The sequence below is a fragment of the Salvelinus alpinus genome, chromosome 20, assembly GCF_045679555.1.
Source record: "Salvelinus alpinus chromosome 20, SLU_Salpinus.1, whole genome shotgun sequence".
NCBI classification, from domain to species: domain Eukaryota; kingdom Metazoa; phylum Chordata; class Actinopteri; order Salmoniformes; family Salmonidae; genus Salvelinus; species Salvelinus alpinus.
The window spans coordinates 51,085,964-51,113,856 of NC_092105.1; the positions used below are offsets into that span (position 1 = coordinate 51,085,964).

The 27,893-nt window shown below is 43.2% G+C and overlaps 1 protein-coding gene across 26 annotated transcripts in view; it reads left to right on the forward strand.

The window, feature by feature from the left end:
* LOC139547192 (E3 ubiquitin-protein ligase MYCBP2) overlaps nucleotides 1-27,893 on the forward strand; it is a 313,317-nt gene that overhangs the window by 118,933 nt on the left and 166,491 nt on the right. For all 26 annotated transcript variants that reach the window (XM_071356258.1, XM_071356266.1, XM_071356259.1 and 23 more), the window contains 4 exons: nucleotides 9,191-9,310; nucleotides 14,847-14,928; nucleotides 23,217-23,334; nucleotides 23,802-24,006. In XM_071356258.1, coding sequence (XP_071212359.1) covers nucleotides 9,191-9,310; nucleotides 14,847-14,928; nucleotides 23,217-23,334; nucleotides 23,802-24,006 — 525 coding nt within the window. The remainder of the gene's footprint in view (nucleotides 1-9,190; nucleotides 9,311-14,846; nucleotides 14,929-23,216; nucleotides 23,335-23,801; nucleotides 24,007-27,893) is intronic.

Here is a 27,893-nt window from a genome sequence, read left to right on the forward strand (position 1 = left end):
ACTGAAGAGATGAGTCTTCAGTAAAGACCTAAAGGTTGAGACCGAGTCTGCGTCTCTCACATGGGTAGGCAGACCATTCCATAAAAATGGAGCTCTATAGGAGAAAGCCCTGCCTCCAGCTGTTCGCTTAGAAATTCTAGGGACAATTAGGAGGCCTGCGTCTTGTGACCGTAGCGTACGTGTAGGTATGTACGGCCTTCGCTGTTGTTCTACAATGTAGAAAATAATACAAATAAAGAAAAAGCCTTGAATTAGGTGTGTCCAAACTTTGTGACCCTTTCACTTTTCCCACATTTTGTTACAGCCTTATTCTGAAATTGATTAAATAAAGTGTTTTCCTCATTCATCTACACACAATAACCCATAATGACAAAGCGAAAACTAATTTATATATATATATATATTTTTAAATGCCTGATTTACATAAGAATTCAGAGCCTTTGCTATAAAACACGAATTTGAGCTCAAGTATATCTTTATTCAAACTTGATGTTTCTACAACTTGATTGGAGTACACCTGTGGTATATCCCAATTGATGGGATATGATTTAGAAAAGCACACAGCTGTCTATATAAGGTCCCACCGTTGACAATGGATGTCAGAGAAAAACCATGGCATGATTTTGAAGGAATTGTCTGTAGAGCTCAGACAGGATTGTGTCGTTGCTCAGATCTGGGGAAGAGTACCAAAACATTTCTGCAGCATCGAAGGCCCCCAAGAACAGTGGCCTCCATCGTTCTTAAATGGAAGAAGTTTGGAACCACCAAGACTCTTTATCGAGCTGGCCACCCCGACAAAATTAATAATCGGGGGGAGAAGGGCCTTGGTCAGGGAGTTGACCCGATGGTCACTCTGACAGAGCTGTAGAGTTCCTCTGTGGAGATTGAAGAACCTTCCAGAAGGACACCCATGGTAGAGTGGCCAGACGGAAGCCAATAAGTAAAAGGCATATGTCAGTCCGCTTGGAGTTTGCCAAAAGGCACCTAAAGGACTCTGATCATGAGAAACTAGATTCTCTGGTCTGATGAAATCAAGATTGAACTATTTGGCCTGAATGCCAAGCGTCTGGTCTGGAGGAAACCTGACACCATCCCAACAGTTAAGCGTGGTGATGGCAGCATGTTGTGGGAATATTTTTCAGCGGCAGTGACTGGGAGACTAGTCAAGATGATTGGAGCATAGTACAGAGAGATCCTTGATGAAAACCTGCTCCAGAGACTGGGGCAAAGGTTCACCTTCCAACAGGACAATGACCCTAAGCATCCGGCCACGACAACAATTGGCTTCGGGACAAGTCTCTGAATATCATTGAGTGGCCCAGCCAGAGTCCGGACTTGAACCTGATCGAACAACTCTCGAAAGACCTGAAAATAGCTGTGTAGCGATTCACCCCATCCAACCTACAGAACTTGAGTGGATCTTCAGAGAAGAATGGGAGAAACTCTCCAAATACAGGTGTGCCAAGCTTGTAGCATTACCCAAGAGGACTCCAGGCTGTAATTGTTGCCAAAGGTGCTTCAACAAAGTACATAGTAAAGTGGCTGAATACTTATGTAAATGTGGTATTTCAGTTTTACATTTTTAATACATTTGCAAACGTTTGTAAAAAACTTATTGGGTTTTGTGTGTAGATTGATGAGGGGAGGAACAAACTATTTAATCCATTTTTGAATAAATGTTGAAAAGGTCAAGGGTTCTGAATACTTTCCGAATGCACTGTACAAACAAAATAATGACGAACAAATGCAAGATAGACCTTCGGTCAAGGCAATTAACAACATGTTGAATTGTTGATTTTTCAAATGCCATTAAATTATGTCAATTGTAATTGCGACAATGTCATTACTACATTTATTTTTTGTACTTCATGATATATAGCCATTGCTACTTTAAAAATATAACTTATAAATATATATATAAATATAACTTGTGCTTTGTGTAACCCCATCAGAACTCACAATTTAAGCATGTTTCACTCCTCTGTTTGTAAATAATGCAATTGTTAACAAACACTATATTGCCTCAAAACATGGTTAGAACTATCATTTTGATCTCATGGATAGCCAGTCCTTCCATCCATAGCGCTGACCTATGAATTTGAGTAGTTACATATCTCCAGCCCCATCACCCAGCTGTTTCCCAAAACGATGACTGATTTGCAAGTGTTTGATTTGCAGATTGCCCCTTTCAGCAAAGACCCTTCTGAATAGGTTTCCTCTTTCTTTGGTGCATTAGTATCAATACAAAGGGTGAACCGAGGGAGAGAGAGAATAAGAAACAATTGGGTGTCTATTACATTAATTGTTCTTCTGCTTCGGCACTTTAGTCCTTGGACGGCAACGCAGTACTTTTGTTAAAGAAAAATCAATATCAGTTTAACTCGATTGAACAGCAATCTCTAAGCAGGAGAGTCGATTTTTCTTTCAATGGCCTTCGTCTGACACCAGAATTAGATGCAGGTGAAACAGCAGGCGTTGTCATAGCGCCTCGACAATTACGTGATAGGTAGGTCAGAGAGAAGATGTGACGGATCGACTTCTGACACCAATTGTGCTTATTTCATGTCATCCCAGACGTCAGCATAGGCTTTCAATTGAGTATTTATAGTCATAAATGAAAGAACAAAGTTGTTTTATATCTGAACAGGATGCATTTGAAATATCCTCCATGGATAGTCACTAATCGGTATAAATAGATGGTGTCGGTGCCCTGTGGTTATATTTGGAAGCAATAAACTACGTTTTAGAGGAAAGTGCAGATGGAAGATGTGAAAGAGACTATTCTTAATCGAGATTAGTATGTCACACTGGTTAACCCATTAGGATTATTATATACTAGGATCTTTCCCTCTTCCACCCCACAGTTGATGTTTGTGAGGTTGAGAGTGTAGGTATTGACACTGAATAGAAAAGACTGAGGGACGATGGATTTTCTTTAGGATGTCACTTAGTTAAATATAGGATATAATGCTGTTATAAAGGTAAAGCATCAAGGGGAGAGGGTGTGATCGTGTACCCGAATTCGCACCCCCCTTGAGGCGAAAGGAAAATCTTCCTTTTATAGTGTCCATCTACTGAACCCTGGTCCATGGACATGCGTAAGTCTGTGAGGTCTATGCTGACTAATCCAGCAGTTAGTTCATGTGTTAATTTAAATACTGAACAAAAATATTAATGCAGCATGTTAACTGTTGGTCCCATGTTTCATGAGCTGAAATAAAATATCCCAGAAATGTTCCATACGTAAATGTTTTCCTCTCAAATTTTGTGCACAAATTTGTTTATGTCCCTGTTTAGTGAGCATTTCTCCTTTGCCAAGATAATCCATCCACCTGACAGTTGTGACATATCAAGAAGCTAAACAGCATGATTGTTACACAGGTGCACCTTGCGCTGGGGAAAATAAAAGGCCACTCTAAAATGTGCAGTTTTGTCACACAACACAATGCCACAGATGTTTCAAATTTTGAGGGAGCTTGCAGTTGGCATGCTGATTGCAGGAAAGTCCACAACAGCTGTTGCCAGGAAATTGAATGATCTACCGTAAGCCGCCTCCAATGTCGTTTTAGAGAATTTGGCAGTACGTCCATCCGGCCTCTCAACCGCAGACCACGTAAATGACATTGTGTGGGAGCACGGTTTGCTTATGTTAACGGTGTGAACAGAGTGCCACATGGTGGCAGTGGGGTTATGGTATGGGCAAGGCATAAGCTATGGACAACAAACACATTTGCATTTTACCGATGGCAATTTGAATGCACAGCGATACCGTGACAAGATCTTGAGGCCCATTGTTGTGCCATTCAACCACCGCCATCACCTCATGTTTCAGCATGATAATGCACAGCCCCATGTCACAAGGATCTGTACACTATTCCTGAAAGCTGAAAATGGCCTGCATACTCACCGGACATGGCCCGCATACTCACCAGACATGTCACGCATTGAGCATGTTTGAGATGCTCTGGTTTGACGTGTACGACAACATGTTCCCGCCCATATCCAGGAAATTCGCACAGCCATTGAAGAGTGGGACAACATTCCACAGGCCACAATCAACAGCCTCATCAACTCAATGCGAAGGAGTTGTGATGCTCTGCATGAGGCAAATGGTGGTCACCACATACTGACTGGTTTTCTGCCTTTTCACACCTGGACAAAAGGAACACCTATGTGAGAATGCTTTTAATTGACTACAGCTCAGCATTCAACACCGTAGTGCCCTCAAAGCTCATCCCTAAGCTAAGGACCCTGGGACTTAACACCTCCCTCTGCAACTGGATCCTGGACTTCCTGACGGGACGCCCCCAGGTGGTAAGGGTAGTTAACAACACATCCGCCACGCTGATCCTCAACAATGGGGCCCCTCAGGGATGCGTGTTCAGTCCTCTCGTCTGCTCACTTTTCACTCATGACTGCATGGCCAGGCACGACTCCAACACCACCATTAAGTTTGCCCATGACACAACAGTGGTAGGCCTGATCACTGACAACGACGAGACAGCCAATAGGGAGGAAATCAGAGACCTGACCGTGTGGTGCAAGGACAACAACCTCTCCCTCAATGTGATCAAGACAAAGGAGATGATTGTGGACTTCAGGAAAAGGAGGACCGAGCACGCCCCCATTCTCATCAACAGGCTGTAGTGGAACAGGTTGAGAGCTTCAAATTCCTTGGTGTCCACATCACCAACAAACTATCATGGTCCAAACACACTAAGACAGTCATGAAGAGGGCACGACAAAGCCTATTCCCCCTCAGGAGACCAAACATATTTGGTATGTGTCCTCAGATCCTCAAATTCTGTAGCTGAACCATCGAGAGCATCCTGACTTGTTGCATCACTGCCTGGTATGGCAACTGCTCGACCTCCGGCCATCCAGGACCTCTATATCAGGCGGTGTCAGAGGAAGACCCTAAAAATTGTCAGACTCCAGCCACCCTAGTCATAGACTGTTCTTTTTATTTATTTTTTATAATTTTTTATTTAACCTTTATTTAACTAGGCAAGTCAGTTGAGAACAAATTCTTAATTACAATGACGGCCTTGGAACAGCGTCTGTTCGGGAATTCGATCTAGCAACCTTTCGGTTACTGGCCCAACGCTCTAACCACTAAGCCACCTGCCACCCCTGTTCTCTCTAATACCGCACAGCAAGCGGGACCGAAGCGCCAAGTTTAGGTCCAAAATGCTTCTAAACAGCTTCTACCCCCAAGCCATAAGACTCCTGAACATATAATGAAATGGCTACCCAGACTATTTGCATTGCCCCCCCCTCTTTGACGCTGCTGCTACTCTCTGTTATTATCTATGCATAGTCACTTTAATAACTCTACCTATATGTACATGTTATCTCAATTACCTTGACTAACCGGTACCCCCTGTATACAGTCGTGGCAAAGTTTTGAGAATGACACAAATATACATTTTCAGTCTGCTGCCTCAGTTTGTATGATGGCAATTTGCATATACTCCAGAATGTTATGGAGAGTGATCAGATGAATTGCAATTAATTGCAAAGTCCCTCTGCCATGCAAATGAACTGAATTCCCCAAAAATATTTCCACTGCATTTTCAGCCCTGCCACAAAAGGACCAGCTGACATCATGTCAGTGATTCTCTCGTTAACACAGGTGTGAGTGTTGATGAGGACAAGGCTGGAGATCACTCTGTCATGCTGATTGAGTTCGAATAACAGACTGGAAGCTTCAAAAGGAGGGTGGTGCTTGGAATCATTGTTCGTCCTCTGTCAATCATGGTTGAGTGCACCTAAATCAACCATTTATTGGATCATCAAGAACTTCAAGGAGAGCGGTTCAATTGTTGTGAAGAAGGCTTCAGGGCGCCCAAGACAGTCCAGCAAGCGCCAGGACCGTCTCCTAAAGTTGATTCAGCTGCGGGATCGGTGCACCACCAGTACAGAGCTTGCTCAGGAATGGCAGCAGGCAGGTGTGAGTGCACCTGCACGCACAGTGAGGCGAAGACTTTTGGAGGATGGCCTGGTGTCAAGAAGGGCAGCAAAGAAGCCACTTCTCTCCAGAAAAAACATCAGGGACAGATTGATATTCTGCAAAAGGTACAGGGATTGGACTGCTGAGGACTGGGGTAAAGTCATTTTCGATTGTTTGGGGCATCCGGAAAAAAGCTTGTCCGGAGAAGACAAGGTGAACGCTACCGTCAGTCCTGTGTCATGCCAACAGTAAAGCATCCTGAGACCATTCATGCTTCAGCCAAGGGAGTGGGCTCACTCACAATTTTGCCTAAGAACACAGCCATGAATAAATAATGGTACCAACATCCTTCTAGATAAACTTCTCCCAACCATGCAGTAACAGTTTGGTGACGAACATTGCCTTTTCCAGCATGATGGAGCACCTTGCCGTCAGGCAAAAGTGATAACTAAGTGGCTCGGGGAACAAAACATCGGTATTTTGGGCCATGGCCAGGAAACTCCCAAGACCTTAATCCCATTGAGAACTTGTGGTCAATCCTCAAGAGGCAGGTGGACAAACAAAAACACACAAATTCTGACAAACTCCAAGCATTGATTATGCAAGAATGGGCTGCCATCAGTCAGGATGTGGCCCAGAAGTTAATTGACAGCATGCCAGGATGGATTGCAGAGGTCTTGAAAAAGAAGGGTCAGCACTGCAAATATTGACTCTTTGCATCAACTTCATGTACTTGTCAATAAAAGCCTTTGACACTAATGAAATGCTTGTAATTATACTTCAGTATTCCATAGTAACATCTGACATTAATTTCTAAAGACACTGAAGCAGCAAACTTTGTGGAAATTAATATTTGTGTCATTCTCAAAACTTTTGGCCATGACTGTATAGCCTCACTATTGTTAGTTTACTGCTGCTCGTATTTCACGGTACTGTCTACACCTGTTGTTTTCGACTCTTGTGTCAAATACATTTGTATTTTATTTGAGTACTTAAGGGAGAATGCTTTTCATTGACTACAGAATTGTCCCCTCCAAGCTTGTCACCAAGGTTAGGACTCTGTGTTTGAACACATCCCTCTACAACTGAATCCTGGAATTCCTGATGGGCCGAACCCAGGTGGTGAGGGTAGGCAACATCACCTCCGCCACGCTAACCCTTAACACAGGGATCCCACAGGGTTGTGTGCTTAGTCCCCTCCTGTGCTGTTCACCCAGGACTGTGTGGCCACGCACAACTCCAATGCCATTATCAAGTTCGCTGACGACACAACGGTGGTAGGCCTGATCATTGGGGAATGAGTCAGCCTACAGGGTGGAGGTCAGTGACCTGGCAGTGTGATGCCAGAGAAACAACACCTCAATGTCAGCAAGACCAAGGAGCTGATCGTGGACTACAGGAAACTGGGGGACAAGCACGCCCCCATCCACATCAACGGGGCGGCAGTGGAGCAGCTAGAAAGCTTCATGTTCCTCGGTGTCCAAATAACTAAGGACTTAAAACACACGCACAGTAGTGATGAAGGGGCGAAAGTGCCTCTTCCCCTTCAGAAGGTTGAAACAGTTTGGCATTGGTCCTCAAAAGGTTCTACAGCTGTGCCATTGAGAGCATATTGACTGGCTGCATCACTGCTTGGTATGGCAATAGCTTTGCCCTCGATCGCATGGCACTACAGAGTGTTAGTACATCACTAGGGCCGGGCTCCCTGCCATCCAGGACCTCTATATCAGGCAGTGTGAAAAGAAGGCCTGAAAAATTCAGGCTCCAACCACCCAAGCCGAAGACTTTTCTCTGCTGCTGCATGGCAAGAGGTACCAGTGCATCAATCCTGACACCAACAGTCTCTTGAACAGCTTCAAGAAATATGACGAATAAATAGTTAACCAAATAGATACACGGACTATCGGAGTTAACCTTCTGTCTTTTATTTACCTTTTTATTTAAATCTTTGCACTGTCTCTATGCACACTCAGGGCCCTACACACTCACAGACACTGTCACTCCAACACACAAACACTCCATTTTCTCACTCGCACATAATATGTACATTATCTTATACTGCCTCACACCCACTCGCATACAAGCTACTGCTACTCTGTTTATCTTATACCCTGTTGCCTAAGCCCCTTACCCCTACACATATTTACCTCCATCACTCCAGTATCCAGTATACACATTTAAATATGGTATTGGAACTGACTTGTTAAATATTTTCTGTATATAGTATGCTTACTTATGTACTTTGTATTTCATATTTTCCATTCTTATTTCAAGTTTTTTATCTAGTAATACATTGTTATTGATTATTGCATTGTTGGGTTTTGAATTTGCAAGAATGGCATTTCACTGTACTTGTGAATGTGACATTAAATCTTGAAATGTGTCGCAGTGCATGAGGCAAATGGATGTCACACCAGATACTGACTGGCTTTCTGATCCACACCCCTGCTTTTTTATTTTTATGTGTCTGACCAAAAGATGCATATCTAAATTTCCATTCATTTGAAATTCGTAGATTAGTGCCAAATGAATTGATTTCAATTGACTGATTTCTTTATAAGAACTGTAAACTCAGTAAAATCTTTTAAATTGTTGTATGTTATATTTTTGTTCAGTATAAAAAGAGGAAGACCATAACGTGTCAGTCCTTGGTATAGAATGGGGTTGAGAAACACTGTTCTATGATCACTAATGCATGGGCGTTCATCCACCCGGTTCCTCTCACCCACCATTATGACCTCTGAAACAATAGGACCCCTATGAAAGCCATTGACACACCAAACTCACATTACACTTTTATACAGAACATTTTTAAATAAATGCAGCTGGAAAGAACATCACTAAGCTCTGGGTCCTGTTGCCGTGTAGTTAGGAGTCAAACGCACCTGCAAGTGATACGTCACATTGAAATTGAACTTGAATCAACCCCCCCACCAAATGTCCTCCCACAAAGAGAGGTCCTGCTCTTTGAGGTTTTGAGAGCTTTTACCTTATTTCTACCTTCTTTTTGCATGACTTCATTGTCCTTTTCTCCCTTTTTTTTTCCTCAGAATGACTTGCTCCTTCCAGCTTCCCTCTCTTTCTTGCTCCAGGACTGTTGTTGCTCCGATCCTGAGACACCCATCTCTGAAGCTACCAACAGAGTTCTCCATCTTTCTTAACCCCCCCCCCCTCTCTCTCCTCCCTGCTCCCTCCTTCCCTCTGTCTACCTGACTGATGGCCTGTTTGCCTTTGCAGACGGGAACAGTGAGCGAGGGGAAAAGGACGCCAGTAAGATCACCACTTATCCCCCGGGGGCGGTGCGCTTCGACTGCGAGATGAGAGCTGTGCAGGTTAGCTGCGGCTTCCACCATTCAGGTAGGTTTCCCGGACACTTCCTATTACTCACTTCCTGCTTCCACTTTGATCTCTTCCTCAGTGGTGTTTGATCACAAGAGGAAGACTTTGTTTTGAGGAGTGTCCTCTGGCCACAATAGCCATAGGTCATAAAGGTCTTTCAATAAAAATAGTTAAAGGAATGTACCCTTCGTTGAGCCCCGTCCCCTTGGTTGCTGTTGCTACCTCGGTAGCATTTTTCTAGGAAGCTCGAGAAAATCCCTCATGATGATATCAATTTGTATTTTTAATACGCAATTAAATTAAACACAGACTAATCCTTGCTAATCAGGGACTGTCTTGGGACTGTCATTACAATTGCTCTCGAGTCATATTCTTGTGTTCATAATATAGCTAAGTTGTGTTCATAATATAGCTAACTTTTTCCACATTTTGTTACATCTAAAATGGATTAAATAGATTTTTGTCACTGGCCTACACATAATACCCCATAATGTCAAAGTGGAATTATGTTTTTTTTTTGTTCTTTTTTTTGCAAATGAATTAAACATGAAAAGCTGAAAAGGTCTTGAGTCAAGGATTCAACCCATTTATGGCAAGCCTAAATATGTTTGGGAGTAAAAATGAACTTAACCAGTCACATAGTAAATTGCATGGACTCACTATGTGCAATAATAGTCATTTTTTTTTATGACTACCTCATCTCTGTACCCTACACAAACAATTATCTGTAAGGTCCCTCAGTCGAGCGGTTAATTTCAAGCACAGATTCAACCACAAAGACCAGGGATCAATACACTTAGTTATTACAAAGATACAGGCATCCATTACAAAGATACAGGAAACAGGTCAAGAAATTAACTGAGGTCAATTGTGACTTTAAAAAAGTTAACGGCAAGTAATTTGTGACTCGTTTCAGGAAACTAGGCGTATGTCGTGCGTCACTACTTCACAGGAACTTTATTTTATTTTAATAAATGTGTTTTTTGGCAAAACTGCCTTCTGGAACACGTGAACTTTCGTGTGCCTTAATAACAAACTTGTATGCCACCTGTAAATATTAATAAGGTTGTTAAATTACGAGCCTAGTTGGTTTAGCCATGGAAAAAGTCAGCATCCTTCCCGCTAGCCATGATTGGCTGAGATAATGAGTGGGCTGGACATGCCGAGAGATGAGTTGAGATTGGTCTGCCATGTAGCATGCTTAGGTAATCCTTTCTAATGCAGCTTTAAAAAAAAAAAAAAGATATCACGTAGTAGAACTGCATAAGTGTTCCTCTCCACTTTCTGGAGGACCGAGTTTTGAAATGAGTGAAATTAGAGTATGATAGCTAAGGAAATAGAGAAGATTCTGGCATTTGATTGCAAATATGCAGACGGAGTCAAAAAGGGAACACACAAAGGCTGTTGTATCTAACACCTGTCTCCGGATTACATCTTCAAGCTAAGGGCAACCATGGTATCTGTGACAGAGAGGGAGAAGCGTCCATCCATGTATACGAGTAACACGGAACCCAAACCGGCTGCGCGTGTGCGCTATCGTGTACCAAAACATTCAAATCAAATTTATTTATAAAGCCCTTCTTACATCAGCTGATATATCAAAGTGCTGTACAGAAACCCAGCCTAAAACCCCAAACAGCAAGCAATGCAGGTGTAGAAGCACGGTGGCTGAGAAAAACTCCTTAGAAAGGCCGAAACCTAGAGAGGAACCAGGCTATGAGGGGTGGCCAGTCCTTTTCTGGCTGTGCCGGGTGGAGATTATAACAGAACATGGCCAAGATGTTCAAATGTTCATAAATGACCAGCATGGTCAAATAATAATAATCACAGTAGTTGTCGAGGGTACAACAAGTCAGCACCTCAGGAGTAAATGTCAGTTGGCTTTTCATAGCCGATCATTCAGAGTATCTCTACCGCTCCTACTGTCTCTAGAGAGTTGAAAACAGCAGGTCTGGGACAGGTAGCACATCCGGTGAACAGGTCAGGGTTCCATAGCCGCAGGAAGAACAGTTGAAACTGGAGCAGCAGCACGGCCAGGTGGACTGGGGACAGCAAGGAGTCATCATGCCAGGTAGTCCTGAGGCATGGTCCTAGGGCTCAGGTCCTCCTCCTCCGAGAGAGAATTAGAGAGAGCATACTTCAATTCACACAGGACAACGGATAAGACAGGAGAAATACTCCAGATATAACAGACTGACCCTAGCCCCCCGACACATAAACTACTGCAGCATAAATACTGGAGGCTGAGACAGGAGGGGTCAGGAGACACTGTGGCCCCATCCGATGATACCCCCGGACAGGGCCAAACAGGAAAGATATAACCCCACCCACTTTGCCAAAGCACAGCCCCCACACCACTAGAGGGATATCTTCAACCACCAACTTACCATCCTGAGACAAGGCCGAGTATAGCCCACAAAGATCTCCGTCACGACACAACCCAAGGGGGGGCGCCAACCCAGACAGGAAGATCACGTCAGTGACAACCCACTCAAGTGACGCACCCCTCCTAGGGACAGCATGGACGAGCACCAGTAAGCCAGTGACTCAGCCCCTGTAATAGGGTTAGAGGCAGAGAATCCCATTGGAGAGAGGGAAACCGGCCAGGCAAAGACAGCAAGGGCGGTTCGTTGCTCCAGAGCCTTTCCGTTCACCTTCACACTCCTGGGCCAGACTACACTCAATCATATGACCTACTGAGAGATGAGTCTGAGATAAGTAATTGAGTAGGCTGCATAGATTTCACGACTAGAAGCTCAAAAGACGAAAACGTTGTTATTTTATTTGTAAATTGAAATCTGCTGTCGTAAATGTTAGCAACACCTCCGCCTTTGCGGGATGCACAGGGGATATGGTCACTAGTGTAACCAGGAGGTGAGGCCTTATTTAACACAGTAAATTCATCAGGCTTAAGCCATGTTTCAGTCAGGCCAATCACATCAAGATTATGATCAGTGATTAGTTCATTGACTATAACTGCCTTTGAAGTGAGGGGTCTAACATTAAGTAGCCCTATTTTGAGATGTGAGGTATCACGATCTCTTTCAACAATGGCAGGAATGTTGGAGATCTTTATTCTAGTGAGATTGCTAAGGCGAACACCGCCATGTTTAGTTTTGCCCAACCTAGGTCGAGGCACAGACACGGTTTCAATGGGGATAGCTGAACTGACTACACTGACTGTGCTAGTGGCAGACTTCACTAAGCTGGCAGGCTGGATAACAGCCTGCTGCTTGGCCTGCACCCTATTTCATTGTGGAGCTAAGGGAGTTAGAGCCCTGTCTATGTTGTCTAACTTACTACCCTGAGACAAGGCTGAGTGTAACCCTTGAAGGTCTCCCCCGCGGAGCGAACCCGAGGGGGCGCCAACCCGGGCAGGAAGATAACGTCAGTGACTCAACCCACTCAAGTGATGCACCCCTCCTAGGGATAGCATGGAAGAGCACTAGTAAGACATTTTCAGATATTACACGTTTCTAATTTTGACATAGTGGTTTCATTTCAAGCTAAATTGTACTGTTCGCTAGCTAACGTTAGCTGGCTGGCTCCCACGCTGACATTATTCGTTTCCCAGAGCCGTTTGCTTTTCTAGTTAGAGCCTAATGTAAGCTAGCTAACGTTGAACCTGGTTGGTTAGCTCCCAGCATTTTGGCATTGTTGGCACTTTGTTCATTGTTGTTTAACTAGCTAACGTTTGCTGGCTGGCTCATTAGCTAACGTGACGTGTGTGATCTTAAACGTTGTTTACTTAGCTACGTTCATTGTTTCCCTAGCTAGCTATATGTCTTAAGCTAAAGTGTACTGTTAGCTAGCTAGTTAACATTAGCTGGCTGGCTCCCTAGCTGACATTATTTGTTTCCAAGAGCTGGTTGCTTTTTTAGTTAGCGCCAAATGTTTGCTAGCTAACATTGAACCTGGTTGGTTAGCTCCCAGGACTGTGGCATTGTTGGCACTGTTCATTTGTTGTTTAACTAGCTAATGTTAGCTGGCTGGCTCGTTAGCTAACGTTACGTGACGTGTGTACAACACACCCTTTGAATATGGCCAGTGTAATAAATGTGTGCAAAAAAGCATAATGAAATTGTTGCCAGCAGAGCTGGTTAGGCTGTTTTCATGTTAATCAGAGGTAACTAAATCGTCGGCCAGAGCCTCAAGTGTGCCCTCTGAACGCTCCGAGAGCGAAACGAGATGGGTGGGGCTAAAGCTTAAGAGGGTGTGAACAATGCTGAATTGGTGTAGACAAAGAAGAGCTCTTCACTAGATACCAAAACATTCAAATGCGTTTTTCTGAAAAGTGAGATTACAAGTTGAACAACTTTCGAAGGAGAATTACTTTCGCATTGTTCCTCAAATGCAGTGTATGATATACAATTTTGTAGCTCTGAGTCTCTACTTTAATCCAATGTAAAAATATACAATTTCAAGTTTTGCTATGTAAGACCGAATCCAGGTGGTGAGTCACATGAGTCTTCAATATTGACTTAGTCTTGACTTAAAGGTCTAATCTAGAAGTGACAAAATCATGGATTAGCTTTTCTGCATAATTTTTGACAAACATTTTCAGATTTTTGCAATGTTATGAAGATGGAAAAAATATGTTGTTGAAATGTTATCATGTTCCTCAGAAAAGTACCAGTCAAATGTTTAGACACACCTACTCATTCAAGGGTTTTTCTTTATTTTCACTATTTTCTACATTGTAGAAATGTAGTGAAGATATCAAAACTAACAAATACCACATATGGAATCATGTATTAACCAAAAAAGTGTTAGACAAATCAAAATATATTTGAGATTCTTCAAAGTAACCACCCTTTGCCTTGACGACAGCTTTGCACACTTGGCATTCTCTCAACCAGCTTCACCTGGAATGCTTTTCCAACAGTCTTGAAGGAGTTCCCACATATGTTGAACACTTGTTGGCTGCTTTTCCTTCACTATGTGGTCGAACTGATCCCAAACCATCTCAATTGGGTTATAAATAAATTACAGCCAGTGTCACCAGCTAAGCACCATCAAACCTCCTCCATGCTTCACGGTGGGAACCACACATGCAGAGATCATATGTTAACCTACTCTGCATCTCACAAAAACACAATGGTTGGATCCAAAAATCTCATCAGACCAAAACACAGCCAAATTCAATATGTTTTTTCATTTCTTTAGTACTTTTTGGGGATACCTAAAGTGCTCCTAAAATATATGATTCAGTAAATTATCCATTGTATGACAGTCCTAAAACAATTACACGGCTTGGACATTTAAGAATTCAATATATTGTAGAGGATGTTATAAGATTTCAATCTGCTGGGACCTGCCCTGTATGGAAATGTGTTAATAGGGCCATTCTTTAGCAAGTAAGCGCTTAACAGTTCAATGACAAATACACATGTACAATTGAAATTCTGTGGATAATGTAAGACGGCAATACTCTCTAACATGACTGTATATAGGAAAATAACACACATGAACATGTGAAACGTGCACAACATATTCAGATAAGTAATGTGGTGGAAAGTTATGGAATGTATTTGTCTCTTGTTCTGTCCTGTAGTGGTGCTGATGGAGAATGGGGATGTCTATACGTTTGGCTACGGTCAGCATGGCCAGCTTGGACACGGAGACATCAACTCAAGGTAACCACTGACATGCACGAATGCAAAAACGGTAAACAGTTGGACACGAAAAAACATAGTTCTAGATGTTCTGTTCAGACAATGAATCGGTTTTAACAGTGTAGGATGGATAGAAGGGTAGGTTGTCAGTGTTTTCCACAAGTACAAGTAAACCCGTGGGGGCTTGCACCCCATGGTTAGACATATTTACCGTAGGAATGCTTTAACAAGTTTACCTCCCAGATTGGAAATATTTGTTGTGGTATACCCGCATGCTCACACCCCCATCCCTAGTGCTTGCATTATTGTTTGCCACATGGCTTTAAAATTGTACCAATTAGTTTTTCTCGTTTGCCCATGCTATTTCAATATTTCAATAATAAATCATTCGATTTTTCAATTGTTAATGATGGCGGATTGATTGATTTTCAAGATGAGTGAGAAGACAATTATCCAGCCCATTGGGTATTTCACTACAACGCCATATGCCATGTTTTGAAATATGCAGACTGACAGGTTAAAAGTACGTTAACATTGTAATACATTGAAACAGCCAGCTTTCTAGCGCCGCCCATAACTTGGGGATTTTATAGCATTTCCAGAATGCATGGATTATTGAGTTAATGTTTGTTTTACACTTAAGGCATGACTCTTGCTGTTGTGCTGTAGAATTGTGGCTCCTATATAATACATTCTATACATTAGTTTATACTGGGTTAAGCGTACATTTTCGTTAATTGTACTTTCGTTAGTTATGCTCTAACATTCCCTCCATCTTGTGCCAACATCAGTTATTGTTAATTCTTGGTTCTAATAGTTTATATTTCTTTCGAAGAGCTTGTTAGTTGGATATGCTCTCCTTAAGTTTTTGTATTTCTTTATTTGGTAACACTTTACACCCAGCGTCCTAACACGTTAGTTTAGTACGCAGGCGCCGGAAAGAGATGGCTGCCTCGCTTCGCGTTCCTTGGAAAATATGCAGTATTTTGTTTTTTTACGTGTTATTTCTTACATCGGTACCCCGGGTAATCTTAGGTTTCATTACATACAGTCGGGAGGAACTACTGAATATACGATTAACGTCAACTCATCATCGTTCCTACCAGGAATATGACTTTCCCGAAACGGATCCAGTGTCTTGCCTTCCACACAATACAATGGATCTGATCCCAGCCGGCGACCCTGTGCGTCGCCGAAAAAGGGGAAAACGTGGCGGTCTCGTGGTCAGGCTTCGGAGACGGGCACATCGCGCTCCACTCCCTAGCATACTACTCGCCAATGTCCAGTCTCTTGACAATAAGGTTGATGAAATCCGAGCACGGGTAGCATTCCAGAGAGACATCAGGGATTGCAACGTGCTCTGCTTCACGGAAACATGGCTAACTCAAGGGACGCTAACGGAGTCGGTGCAGCCAGCTGGTTTCTCCATGCATCGCGCCGACAGAAACAAACATCTTTCCGGTAAGAAGAGGGGCGGGGGGGTATGCCTTATGATTAACGAGAAGTGGTGTGATCATCATAACAACACACAAGAACTCAAGTCGTTCTGTTCACCTGATCTAGAACTCCTCACAATCAAATGTCGACCGCATTATCTACCAAGGGAATTCTCGTCAATCATAATCACAGCCGTATACATTCCCCCCCAAGCAGACACATCGATGGCCCTGAACGAACTTTATCTGACTCTTTGTAAACTGGAAACCACACACCCTGAGGCTGCATTCATCGTAGCTGGGGATTTTAACAAGGCTAATCTAAAAACAAAACTCCCTAAATTCTATCAGCATATCGATTGTGCTACCAGGGCTGGAAAAACACTAGACCATTGTTACACTAATTTCCGCGACGCTTATAAGGCCCTCCCCCGCCCCCCTTTCGGAAAAGCTGACCACGACTCCATTTTGTTGATTCCAGCCTACAAACAAAAACTCAAACAACAAGCTCCCGCGCTCAGGTCTGTTCAACGCTGGTCCGACCAATCTGAATCCACGCTTCAAGACTGCTTCGATCACGCAGATTGGAATATGTTCCGCATCGCGTCCAACAACAATATTGACGAATATGCTGATTCGGTGAGCGAGTTCATTAGGAAGTGCATTGACGATGTCGTACCCACAGCAACGATAAAAACATTCCCAAACCAGAAACCGTGGATTGACGGCAGCATTCGCGTGAAACTGAAAGCGCGAACCACTGCTTTTAACCAGGGCAAGGTGACCGGAAGCATGACCGAATACAAACAGTGTAGCTATTCTCTCCGCAAGGCAATCAAACAGGCCAAGTCTCAGTACAGAGACAAAATCGAGTCGAAATTCAACAGCTCAGACACAAGAGGTATGTGGCAGGGTCTACAGTCAATCACGGATTACAAAAAGAAAACCAGCCCCGTCGAGGACCAGGATGTCTTGCTCCCAGACAGGCTAAACAACTTTTTTGCCCGCTTTGAGGACAATACAGTGCCACTGACACGGCCCCCTACCAAAACCTGCGGGCTCTCCTTCACTGCAGCCGAGGTGAGTAAAACATTTAAACGTGTTAACCCTCGCAAGGCTGCAGGCCCAGACGGCATTCCCAGCCGCGTCCTCAGAGCATGCGCAGACCAGCTGGCTGGTGTGTTTACGGACATATTCAATCAATCCTTATCCCAGTCTGCTGTTCCCACATGCTTCAAGAGGGCCACCATTGTTCCTGTTCCCAAGAAAGCTAAGGTAACTGAGCTAAACGACTACCGCCCCGTAGCACTCACTTCCGTCATCATGAAGTGCTTTGAGAGACTAGTCAAGGACCATATCACCTCCACCCTACCGGACACCCTAGACCCACTCCAATTTGCTTACCGACCCAATAGGTCCACAGACGACGCAATCGCAACCACACTGCACACTGCCCTAACCCATCTGGACAAGAGGAATACCCATGTGAGAATGCTGTTCATCGATTACAGCTCAGCATTTAACACCATAGTACCCTCCAAACTCGTCATCAAGCTCGAGACCCTGGGTCTCGACCCCGCCCTGTGCAACTGGGTCCTGGACTTCCTGACGGGCCGCCCCCAGGTGGTGAGGGTAGGTAACAACATCTCCACCCCGCTGATCCTCAACACTGGGGCCCCACAAGGGTGCGTTCTGAGCCCTCTCCTGTACTCCCTGTTCACCCACGACTGCGTGGCCATGCACGCCTCCAACTCAATCATCAAGTTTGCGGATGACACTACAGTGGTAGGCTTGATCACCAACAACGACGAGACGGCCTACAGGGAGGAGGTGAGGGCCCTCGGAGTGTGGTGTCAGGAAAATAACCTCATACTCAACGTCAACAAAACAAAGGAGATGATTGTGGACTTCAGGAAACAGCAGAGGGAGCACCCCCCTATCCACATCGACGGGTCAGTAGTGGAGAAGGTGGAAAGTTTTAAGTTCCTCGGTGTACACATCACGGACAAACTGAACTGGTCCACACACACAGACAGCGTTGTGAAGAAGGCGCAGCAGCGCCTCTTCAACCTCAGGAGGCTGAAGAAATTCGGCTTGTCACCAAAAGCACTCACAAACTTCTACAGATGCACAATCGAGAGCATCCTGTCGGGCTGTATCACCGCCTGGTACGGCAACTGCTCCGCCCACAACCGTAAGGCTCTCCAGAGGGTAGTGAGGTCTGCAGAACGCATCACCAGGGGCAAACTACCTGCCCTCCAGGACACCTACACCACCCGATGTCACAGGAAGGCCATAAAGATCATCAAGGACAACAACCACCCAAGCCACTGCCTGTTCACCCCGCTATCATCCAGAAGGCGAGGTCAGTACAGGTGCATCAAAGCAGGGACCGAGAGACTGAAAAACAGCTTCTATCTCAAGGCCATCAGACTGTTAAACAGCCACCACTAACATTTAGCGGCCGCTGCCAACATACTGACTCAACTCCAGCCACTTTAAAAATGGGAATTGATGGAAATTATGTAAAAATGTACCACTAGCCACTTTAAGCAATGCCACTTAATACAATGTTTACATACCCTACATTACCCATCTCATATGTATATATACTGTACTCTATATCATCTACTGCATCTTGCCATCTTTATGCAATACATGTACCACTAGCCACTTTAAACTATGCCACTTTATGTTTACATACCCTACAGTACTCATCTCATATGTATATACCGTACTCTATACCATCTACTGCATCTGCCATGCCGTTCTGTACCACCACTCATCCATATATCTTTATGTACATATTCTTTATCCCTTACACTTGTGTGTGTGTGTAAGGTAGTAGTGTGGAATTGTTAGGTTAGATTACTGTTGGTTACTACTGCATTGTCGGAACTAGAAGCACAAGCATTTCGCTACACTCGCATTAACATCTGCTAACCATGTGTATGTGACTAATAAAATTTGATTTGATTTGATTTGATTATGACACTATTTACAGTGCATGTATTCAGACCCCTTCGCTTTTCCCACATTTTGTTACGTTAGCCTTATTCTAAAATGTATTTATTTAAAAAAAAAATCCTCATCAAACTACACACAATACCCTGTGATGATAAAGTGAAAACATGTTTTTAGAATAAAAAATGTGTAAAATATAAAAAACCTGAAAGACCTTATTTACGTAAGTATTCAGACCCTTTGCTATGAAACTTGCAATTGAGCTCAGGTGCATCCTGTTTCCATTGATCATCCTTGAGATGTTTTTACAACTTGATTGGAGTCCACCTGTGTCAAATTCAATTGATTGGACATGATTTGGAAAGACATACACCTGTTTATATAAGGTCCCACAGTTGACAGTGCATTTCAGAGCAAAAACCAAGCCATGAGGTCAAAGTATTTGTCCGTAGAGCTCCGAGACAGGATTGTGTCCAGGCACAGATTTGGGGAAGGTTATCAAACAATATTTGCAGCATTGAAGGTCCCCATGAACACAGTGGCCTCCATCATTCTTAAAGGGAATAAGATTGGAACCACCAAGACTCTTCCTAGAGCTGGCCTCCAGGCGAAACTGAGCAATCGGGAGAGAAGTGCCTTGCTCAGGGAGGTGACCAAGAACCCGATGGTCACTCTGAAAGAGCTCCGTAGTTTCTTTGTGGAGATGGTAGAACCTTCCAGAAGGACAATTATCTCCGCAGCCTTCCACCAATCAGGCCTTTATGCTAGAGTGGCCAGACAGAAGCCACTCCTCAGTAAAAGGCAGATGACAGCCTGCTTGGAGTTTGCCAAAAGGCATCTAAAGGACTCTGATCATGAGAAACAAGATTCTCTGGTCTGATGAAACCAAGATTGAACTCTGGCCTGAATGCCAATCATCACGTCTGGAGAAAACCTGGCACCATCCCTACTGTAACATAATTATTCAGCCCCTTTGCTATGAGACTTGAAATTGAGCTCAGCTATATCCTGTTTCCATTGATCATCCTTGAAATGTTTCTACAACTTGATTGGAGTCTACCTGTTAATTTCAATTGATTGGACATGATTCGGAAAGGCACAGACCTGTCTATATACTGTACACAACATTGTCAAAAGTATGTTGAACATCTCCTTCCAAAATCTAGCCTGAACCATGAAAATCAACCCCAGACCATTATTCCTCCTCCACCAAACTGTACAGTTGTCACGATGCATTGGGGAAGGCAGCATTCTCCTGGCATCCGCCAAACCCAGATTCATCCGTCGGACTGCCAGATGGTGAAGTGCGAATCATCACTCCAGAGAACGCGTTTCCACTGTTCGAGTCCAATGGCGGCGAGCTTTACACCACTGCCACCGACGCTTGGCATTGCGCATGGTGATCCATGGAATATGGTTGGGGCATTGCGGGATTGTGTGCAACTGCTCGGCCATGGTAACGCATTCCATGAAGCTTCTGCCGAAAAGTTATTTTGCTGAAGTTGCTTCCAGAGGCAGATTGGAACTCGGTAGTGAGTGTTGCAACCGAGGACATACTATTTTTTATGTGCATCAGCACTAGGCAGTCCCGTTCGGTGAGCTTGTGTGGCCTACCACTTCACAGCTGAGCCGTTGTTGCTCCTAGACACTTCCACTTAACAATAACAGCAGCATTATAGATTGCACCGGAGGAGATGGCTGCCATTTTATGGGCACCTAACCCTGTGTTTTTTTGCGTTATTTGTTAGTTATTTTTCCCATAATGTGTCTGCCACCGTCTCTTATGACTGAAAAGAGCTTCTGGATATCAGGACAGTGATTATTCTCCTCGTACTGGACAAAGATTTTTTTCTTTAACGAGGTGAATGCAAAGGGTTTACTTCTGACACCCGACAAGGACCAAATCCCTGTCATTTGCATGAAGAAGAGACTGCGATATCGGGGACGTAGGTCGGGGTAGAGAATCTCATGATAAGCTGTTGACCACACTATTTACCCAAGAGAGTTTGAATCTATATTTTTCTTGGCTGTCTATTTACCACCACAAACCGATGCTGGCACTATGACCGCACTCAACGAGCTGTATAATGCCATAAGCAAACAAGAACAGTTTAGGCCTATCAACATTTTATGCTAAACGATCTGATCTGTTGCATAATCGTCATTGCTTTTTACGTTTTTGGGATGTATCCTAGGCCTACTGGTTGTATGAATTTGGGATCTATCGTCCCACCGTCTGTTTGGAATAGGCTATTTCTTTCTTGCATATAACAAGCTGACCAATAGAATAGGTACACTTTTCTACTATGGGGGATAGTAGATCGACGTTGGCTAGTGATTTTGCTGTTCGTTACTCATCTTGTTGGCTGAGGAAAGCGCACTGCTCGTGCGCGTTCAACGAGCGTCTGCTTCTATTTGTGAAGTTTAAAGCGCTGCAAGTCCCGCCTCTCCCATCTCCTCATTGGTTTTTAGGAGCATATACCCACATGGGTGATTGAAAGATGAACTGAGTTCCACCCTCCAGTCCAGTTGGTGGTGATAATGAAACCTCAAAGTTGGTTGCCAACCGCCATATAAAGTCCGAAGAAGAACCTTGAAGGAGGAGATATTACTAGAAACAAACTCGGTTTACCCTTTTATCTGTGACTTAATTGAGTAGAGGACCTTGTGCATTTCAGGTAAAATAACAGCCCAATGTTTATATCCCAGGACAAATTAGCTAGCAACAGCCAGCTAGCTAGCTAAATTGCCATAAATGTTTAATGCTTTTCGACCTGTCCCCAAATTATTGTAGTTGGTTGAGTTCTTTTTGTTATTTCAACCTGTGTCCTGACCGTATCTGGTGTGGGTGGGCAAAATCAACATCAACGGTCACGTGCGCCCTGTCTAGTCAGCATGTTAGAGTAGGGCTATGCTATATCAGCCTACATTTCTTCTCCTTTGCACAAAAAAAAATCATTTTATTAACACATTTCATTCAATTCTACTACACTTTGACTGAAGACATTTGCTGAATATTTGTATTATTCGACAAAAATGACAGGGTAGCCTACTCTGCTGACACTGACAAACAGATAAATAAAAACAACGTTGTCTGATCCATATATTAGGCCTACGAAAAGGGGACACACAAATACAATATGATGTCCATCTAACCTGGAGGAGGAAATTATTGTCCAAAAACAAACAAAAGTGGCACTGACCCAAGACAGTGAATATGCACACTTACCGGGGATATGGCTGATGTTCTCCAGTGGTGCCAATAAGAAGGCTACTTTTCAATTAAGTTAAGAATTCCGATGACTAAAACACAGATTGGATTTTTTTGATTGCTTTCTCTTTACAGCAATTTGTTTTCCAAACTATATGCTGCGCACTCTGCCCAAAATGCAGGCCTTTCCGACTGCAGACTATGCCGTTTAAAACAATCAGCAGGTTTTATATTTTTATAAAACTTGTTTTAAAGCTAATAATCCTCTGTGGCCAAATCAAGCTTTCTGGTATAGTAGCTTATTTTGAATGATTTGATTTATTTATGTATAGACAGGAGAAAGCTAATTAGGCTATATAATTTTGGCTAATTACTTTAGGGAAAGCTTAACTTACACGAGCCTTATGCACACGCTGCCTATGTATTCTGACATCTTCAAATTGCTCATCTGATTTCGGTAAGAATGATGCACCCAATTGCATGTTCTGTTAAAATGAATATTAATCCTGCAGGTCAAACATGAGGACTGTTTTCTTCAGAAATGGTTGTTTCCTTGCCACGATACCTCAGAGTATCGCGATACTGGTATCATGACAACACTGGTCCCTTAATGTTTAACCTCAGTTTGTTGGGGGGGTCTAAAGGCTGTCCTTGAACCTGGATAATTAATTATTTACCCCCCCTCTGTCCCTTTGTAGGGGTTCTCCCACGCTGGTGCAGGCCCTCCCAGGTCCGAGTATCCAGGTGACAGCTGGTAGTAACCACACAGCTGTGCTCCTCATGGACGGACAGGTCTTCACCTTCGGCAGCTTCTCGGTATGCCACGCAGCTGTTCTGGTCTATGCCCCTATGGTTTCGAGTTTAGATGTCTTTTTTACACGGTCTTTTTTATACGATGTGATTTTTGTCACTTTTTTTTCTTGATGAACTAAAACCATTTAATTGTATCTAACCCCAACCATAATCCTTAATATTCCTTATTGACCTTATTGTAATGGTCACATCTTTGTTTTTCCTCAGTGCAATGCTACTTTAAAACGCAATGCCATATTGTCTAAATCTATTATTTACTGAAGTCCATACACATTCTTATTGAATGCATAGAGATTAATATTGTGTCCATAGAATGGGGATACTGACTTCTCTTCTTTGTCTTGTTTGATCCTGGTTGTTTTACCTACTTTTGTTGAATGCAGTGATTTCTAAATCATTCTATATGAGATGACTGACACGACTAATTGACTTTTAGTGTAATTTCTAAAATGTTATACACCTCTCCACAGAAAGGGCAGCTGGGTCGTCCAATCCTGGATATGCCCTACTGGAACGCCAAGCCCTCCCCCATGCCCAACATTGGTGCCAAGTATGGCCGCAAGGCCACCTGGATCGGGGCCAGCGGCGACCAGACCTTCCTGAGGATCGACGAGGCCCTAATCAACTCGCACGTCCTTGCTACCTCCGAGATCTTTGCTAGCAAACACATCATTGGTAAGTAGCACACCTGAGATCAGGACTTGTATTCATAAAGTGTCTCAAATTAGTAATGCTGATCTAGAAGTTTGGCCTTCTAGATCTTAATTAGAAGATTACATGGACGGGGGGACCTGATCCTGAATAGCACTGTCACTCGGAGACACTTTGTGAATACAGGCCCTGAGCCCATCTCAAACTTTCAAGCAAAACTCCCATTGACATAAAGGTGTGATTCACATTCAAGTTAGGATTGGTCCTTTACTCAAATGTCTTTATGTAGAAATGTCTTATTTTGTGTGAATATATTACACAAAATATATAGTATTTAGATTAAACAATGAACTACTATGCCATTTTAGATAGCCTTTCTTAAAAATGTGCCTCAACGAAAAACCGCATTAGCCTTTAAAGTGGAACTGACAGCATCTTAGCAACATGAAATCTTATTAAAATCTGTTCCTGTTCCAGGAAGAATACTACACTTTTGACAAGCGAGCACTTACATATGTTCATTTTTACATTTTCATAAATTCTTAGTTTTTGGGAATTACTTATACTTAGGTATTTGAATTTCTATAGCAATATAGAGTAGGAAAGGGGCCGTGCGTTTGGACAATTAATAGACACTGCAGTAATTAAAACCTAATAAAAACATCTGTCTCACCCAAGACCGGAGTCTACTCAGACAGGTGCGCCTTAGTCAATCAGTAGTCAATCAGTAGTGAACCATGGTCTGTAGTGACCGCTCTAGCACTGAGATGCAGTGACTTAGGCCGCTGCGCCACCCGGGAGCCCTCTTTCAGACACAAATGAGAGAACACCTCACTCTGACCATTTTACTCGCTGTAGCAGAGCTGGTTACATGTTATCTACATCGTTTGTGACGATTACTTTTTTTGTCTACGTTTACTGACACCTGTCATATCGAATGGGTGTTACGCGTTCGTAAATTCATCAGTTGTTCTGCGCTCTGCCACACTCAGATGAGAGTGCTCTGAAATCAGAGTAGATAGCCAGGTTGAATTTGCAAACGCAAGAGATATGCAAACAGGATAACAGTCGTTCTTGCTAGCTAAATAAATGACACCTGCGTCTCTAGCTGTGTAATGCCACCGAAAACGATATGAGGGGAAAAAGTCAGTCTTTCACCCACTCCTCCAATGACATTACATGACATCGTCCTAGCAGCTAACTAACGTTAAGCTCCGTGCTTTTAGCTTGCTACGTAACAAAAATATTGGTCCCATGTTTCATGAGCTTAAATAAAAGATCCCAGCGCATTTCTCCTTTGCCAAGATAATCCATCCAGCTGACAGGTGTGGCATATCAAGAAGCTGATTAGACAGCATGATCATTACACAGGTGCACCTTGTGCTGGAGACAATAAGAGGGTCACTCTAAAATGTGCATTTTTGTCACACAACACAATGCCACAGATGTCTCACATTTTGAGAGAGTGTGCAATTGGCATGCTGACTGCAGGGATGTCCACCAGAGCTGTTGCCAGAGACTTGAATGTTCATTTCTCTACCATAAGCCGCCTCCAATGTCGTTTTAGAGAATTTGGCAGTACGTCCAACCAGCCTCACAACCTCAGACCACGTGTGACTACGCCAGCCTGCAGGATCGTGTAAGACCAGCCACCCGGACAGCTGATGAAACTGAGGAGTATTTCTTTGTTTTAAAGCCCCTTTGTAGGGAAAAACTCATTCTGATTGGCTGGGTCTGGCTCCCAATTGGGTGGGATTATGCCCTCCCAGGCCCACCCATGGCTGCGCCCCTGCCCAGTCATGTGAAATCCATAGATTAGGGGCTAATTCATTTTATTCAATTGACGGATTTGCTTATATGAATTGTAAATTGTTAAAATGTTTGCATGTTGCATTTGTTTTCAGTATAGATACACTAGCTTATTAGCCACGTTGTGAATGAATTGTTATCATTGCCCTCGCGAGTTTGATTTTGACATTCCCAGCCTTAGTTACATTCGCCATTTTTGTCTAAAATATTGAGTCATTGAAACTGAAACAGTGCATCCGAATGAAGGCCTCAAACAATGTACCAGGGACTACCAAGAAATGTATTGGTGAATTATATTAATCATGCAGTGAACTGCCTCCATCTATTCTGTCAACAATGCCTCGTACGGCATGGAATGTTGAGTCAGGTAGAATTTATGTTTAAAAATCAAATCAGATCAAATTGTATTTGTCACATGTCTACAACAGGTGTAGACCTTACAGTGAAATCTTACTTACAAGCCCTTAACCAACAATGCAGTTTTAAGAATATCCCCCCAAAAGTTAGAGATAATAACAATAGCGGGGCTATATACAGGGGGTACCGGTACAGAGTCAATGTGTTAATGTGTGGGGGGCACCGGTGTTGAGGTAATTATGTACATGTACAGTTGAAGTCGGACGTTTTACATACACCTTAGCCAAATACATTTAATCTGTTTTTCACAGATTCCTGACATTTAATTCTAGAAAAGATTCCCTGTTTTAGGTCAGTTGGGATCACCACTTTATTTTAAGAATGTGAAATGTCAGTAATAATAGTAGAGAGAATTATTTATTTCAGCTTTTATTTCTTTCATCACATTCCCAGTGGGTCAGAAGTTTACATACACACAATTAGTATTTGGTAGCATTGCCTTAAAATTGTTTAACTTGGGTCAAACGTTTCAGGTAGCCTTCCACAAGCTTCCCACAATAAGTTGGGTGAATTTTGGCCCATTCCTCCTGACAAAGCTGGTGTAACTGAGTCAGGTTTGTAGGCCTCCTTGCTCACACTCGCCTTTTCAGTTCTGCCCACACATTTTCTATAGGATTGAGGTCAGGGCTTTGATGGCCACTCCAATACCATGACTTTGTTGTCCTTAAGCCATTTTGCCACAACTTTGGAAGTATGCTTGGGGTCATTGTCCATTTGGAAGACCCATTAGCGACCAAGCTTTAACTTCCTGACTGATGTCTTGATGTTTTTAAATTTTCCTCCATCATGATGCCATCTATTTTGTGAAGTGCACCAGTCCCTCCTGCAGCAAATCACCCCCACAACATGACGCTGCCACCCCCGTGGGATTGGGTTGGGATGGTGTCTTCGGCTTGTTCTTCGGCTTGCAAGCCTCCCCCTTTTTCCTCCAAACATAACGATGGACATTATGGCCAAACAGTTCTATTTTTGTTTCATCAGACCAGAGGACATTTCTCCAAAAAGTACGATATTTTTCCCCATGTGCAGGTGCAAACCGTAGTCTGGCTGTTTTTATGGCAGTTTTGGAGTAGTGGCTTCTTCCTTGCTGAGCGGCCTTTCAGGTTATGTCGATATAGGACTCATTTTACTGTGGATATAGATACTTGTGTACCTGTTTCCTGTAGCATCTTCACAAGGTCCTTTGCTGTTGTTCTGGGATTGATTTGCACTCTTCGCACCAAAGCACGTTTATCTCTAGGAGACAGAACGCGTTCTCCTTCCTGAGCGGTATGACGGCTGCGTGGTCCCATGGTGTTTATACTTGCGTACTATTGTTTGTACAGATGAACGTGGTACCTTCAGGCATTTGGAAATTGCTCCCAAGGATGAACCAGATTTGTGGAGGTCTAAAATTTCTTTTCTGAGGTCTTGACTGATTTATTTTAATTTTCTCATGATGTCAAGCAAAGAGGCACTGAGTTTGAAGGTATGCCTTGAAATACAGGTACACCTCCAATTGACTCAGGCTAATTGACATAATTTATCAGAAGCTTCTAAAGCCATTAAATAATTTTCTGGGATTTTCCAAGCTATTTAAAGGCACAGTCAACTTGGTGTATGTAAACTTGTGATACAGTGAAATAATGTCTGTCTGTAAACAATTGTTGGAAAAATTAATTGTCATGCACAAGGTAAATCTCCTA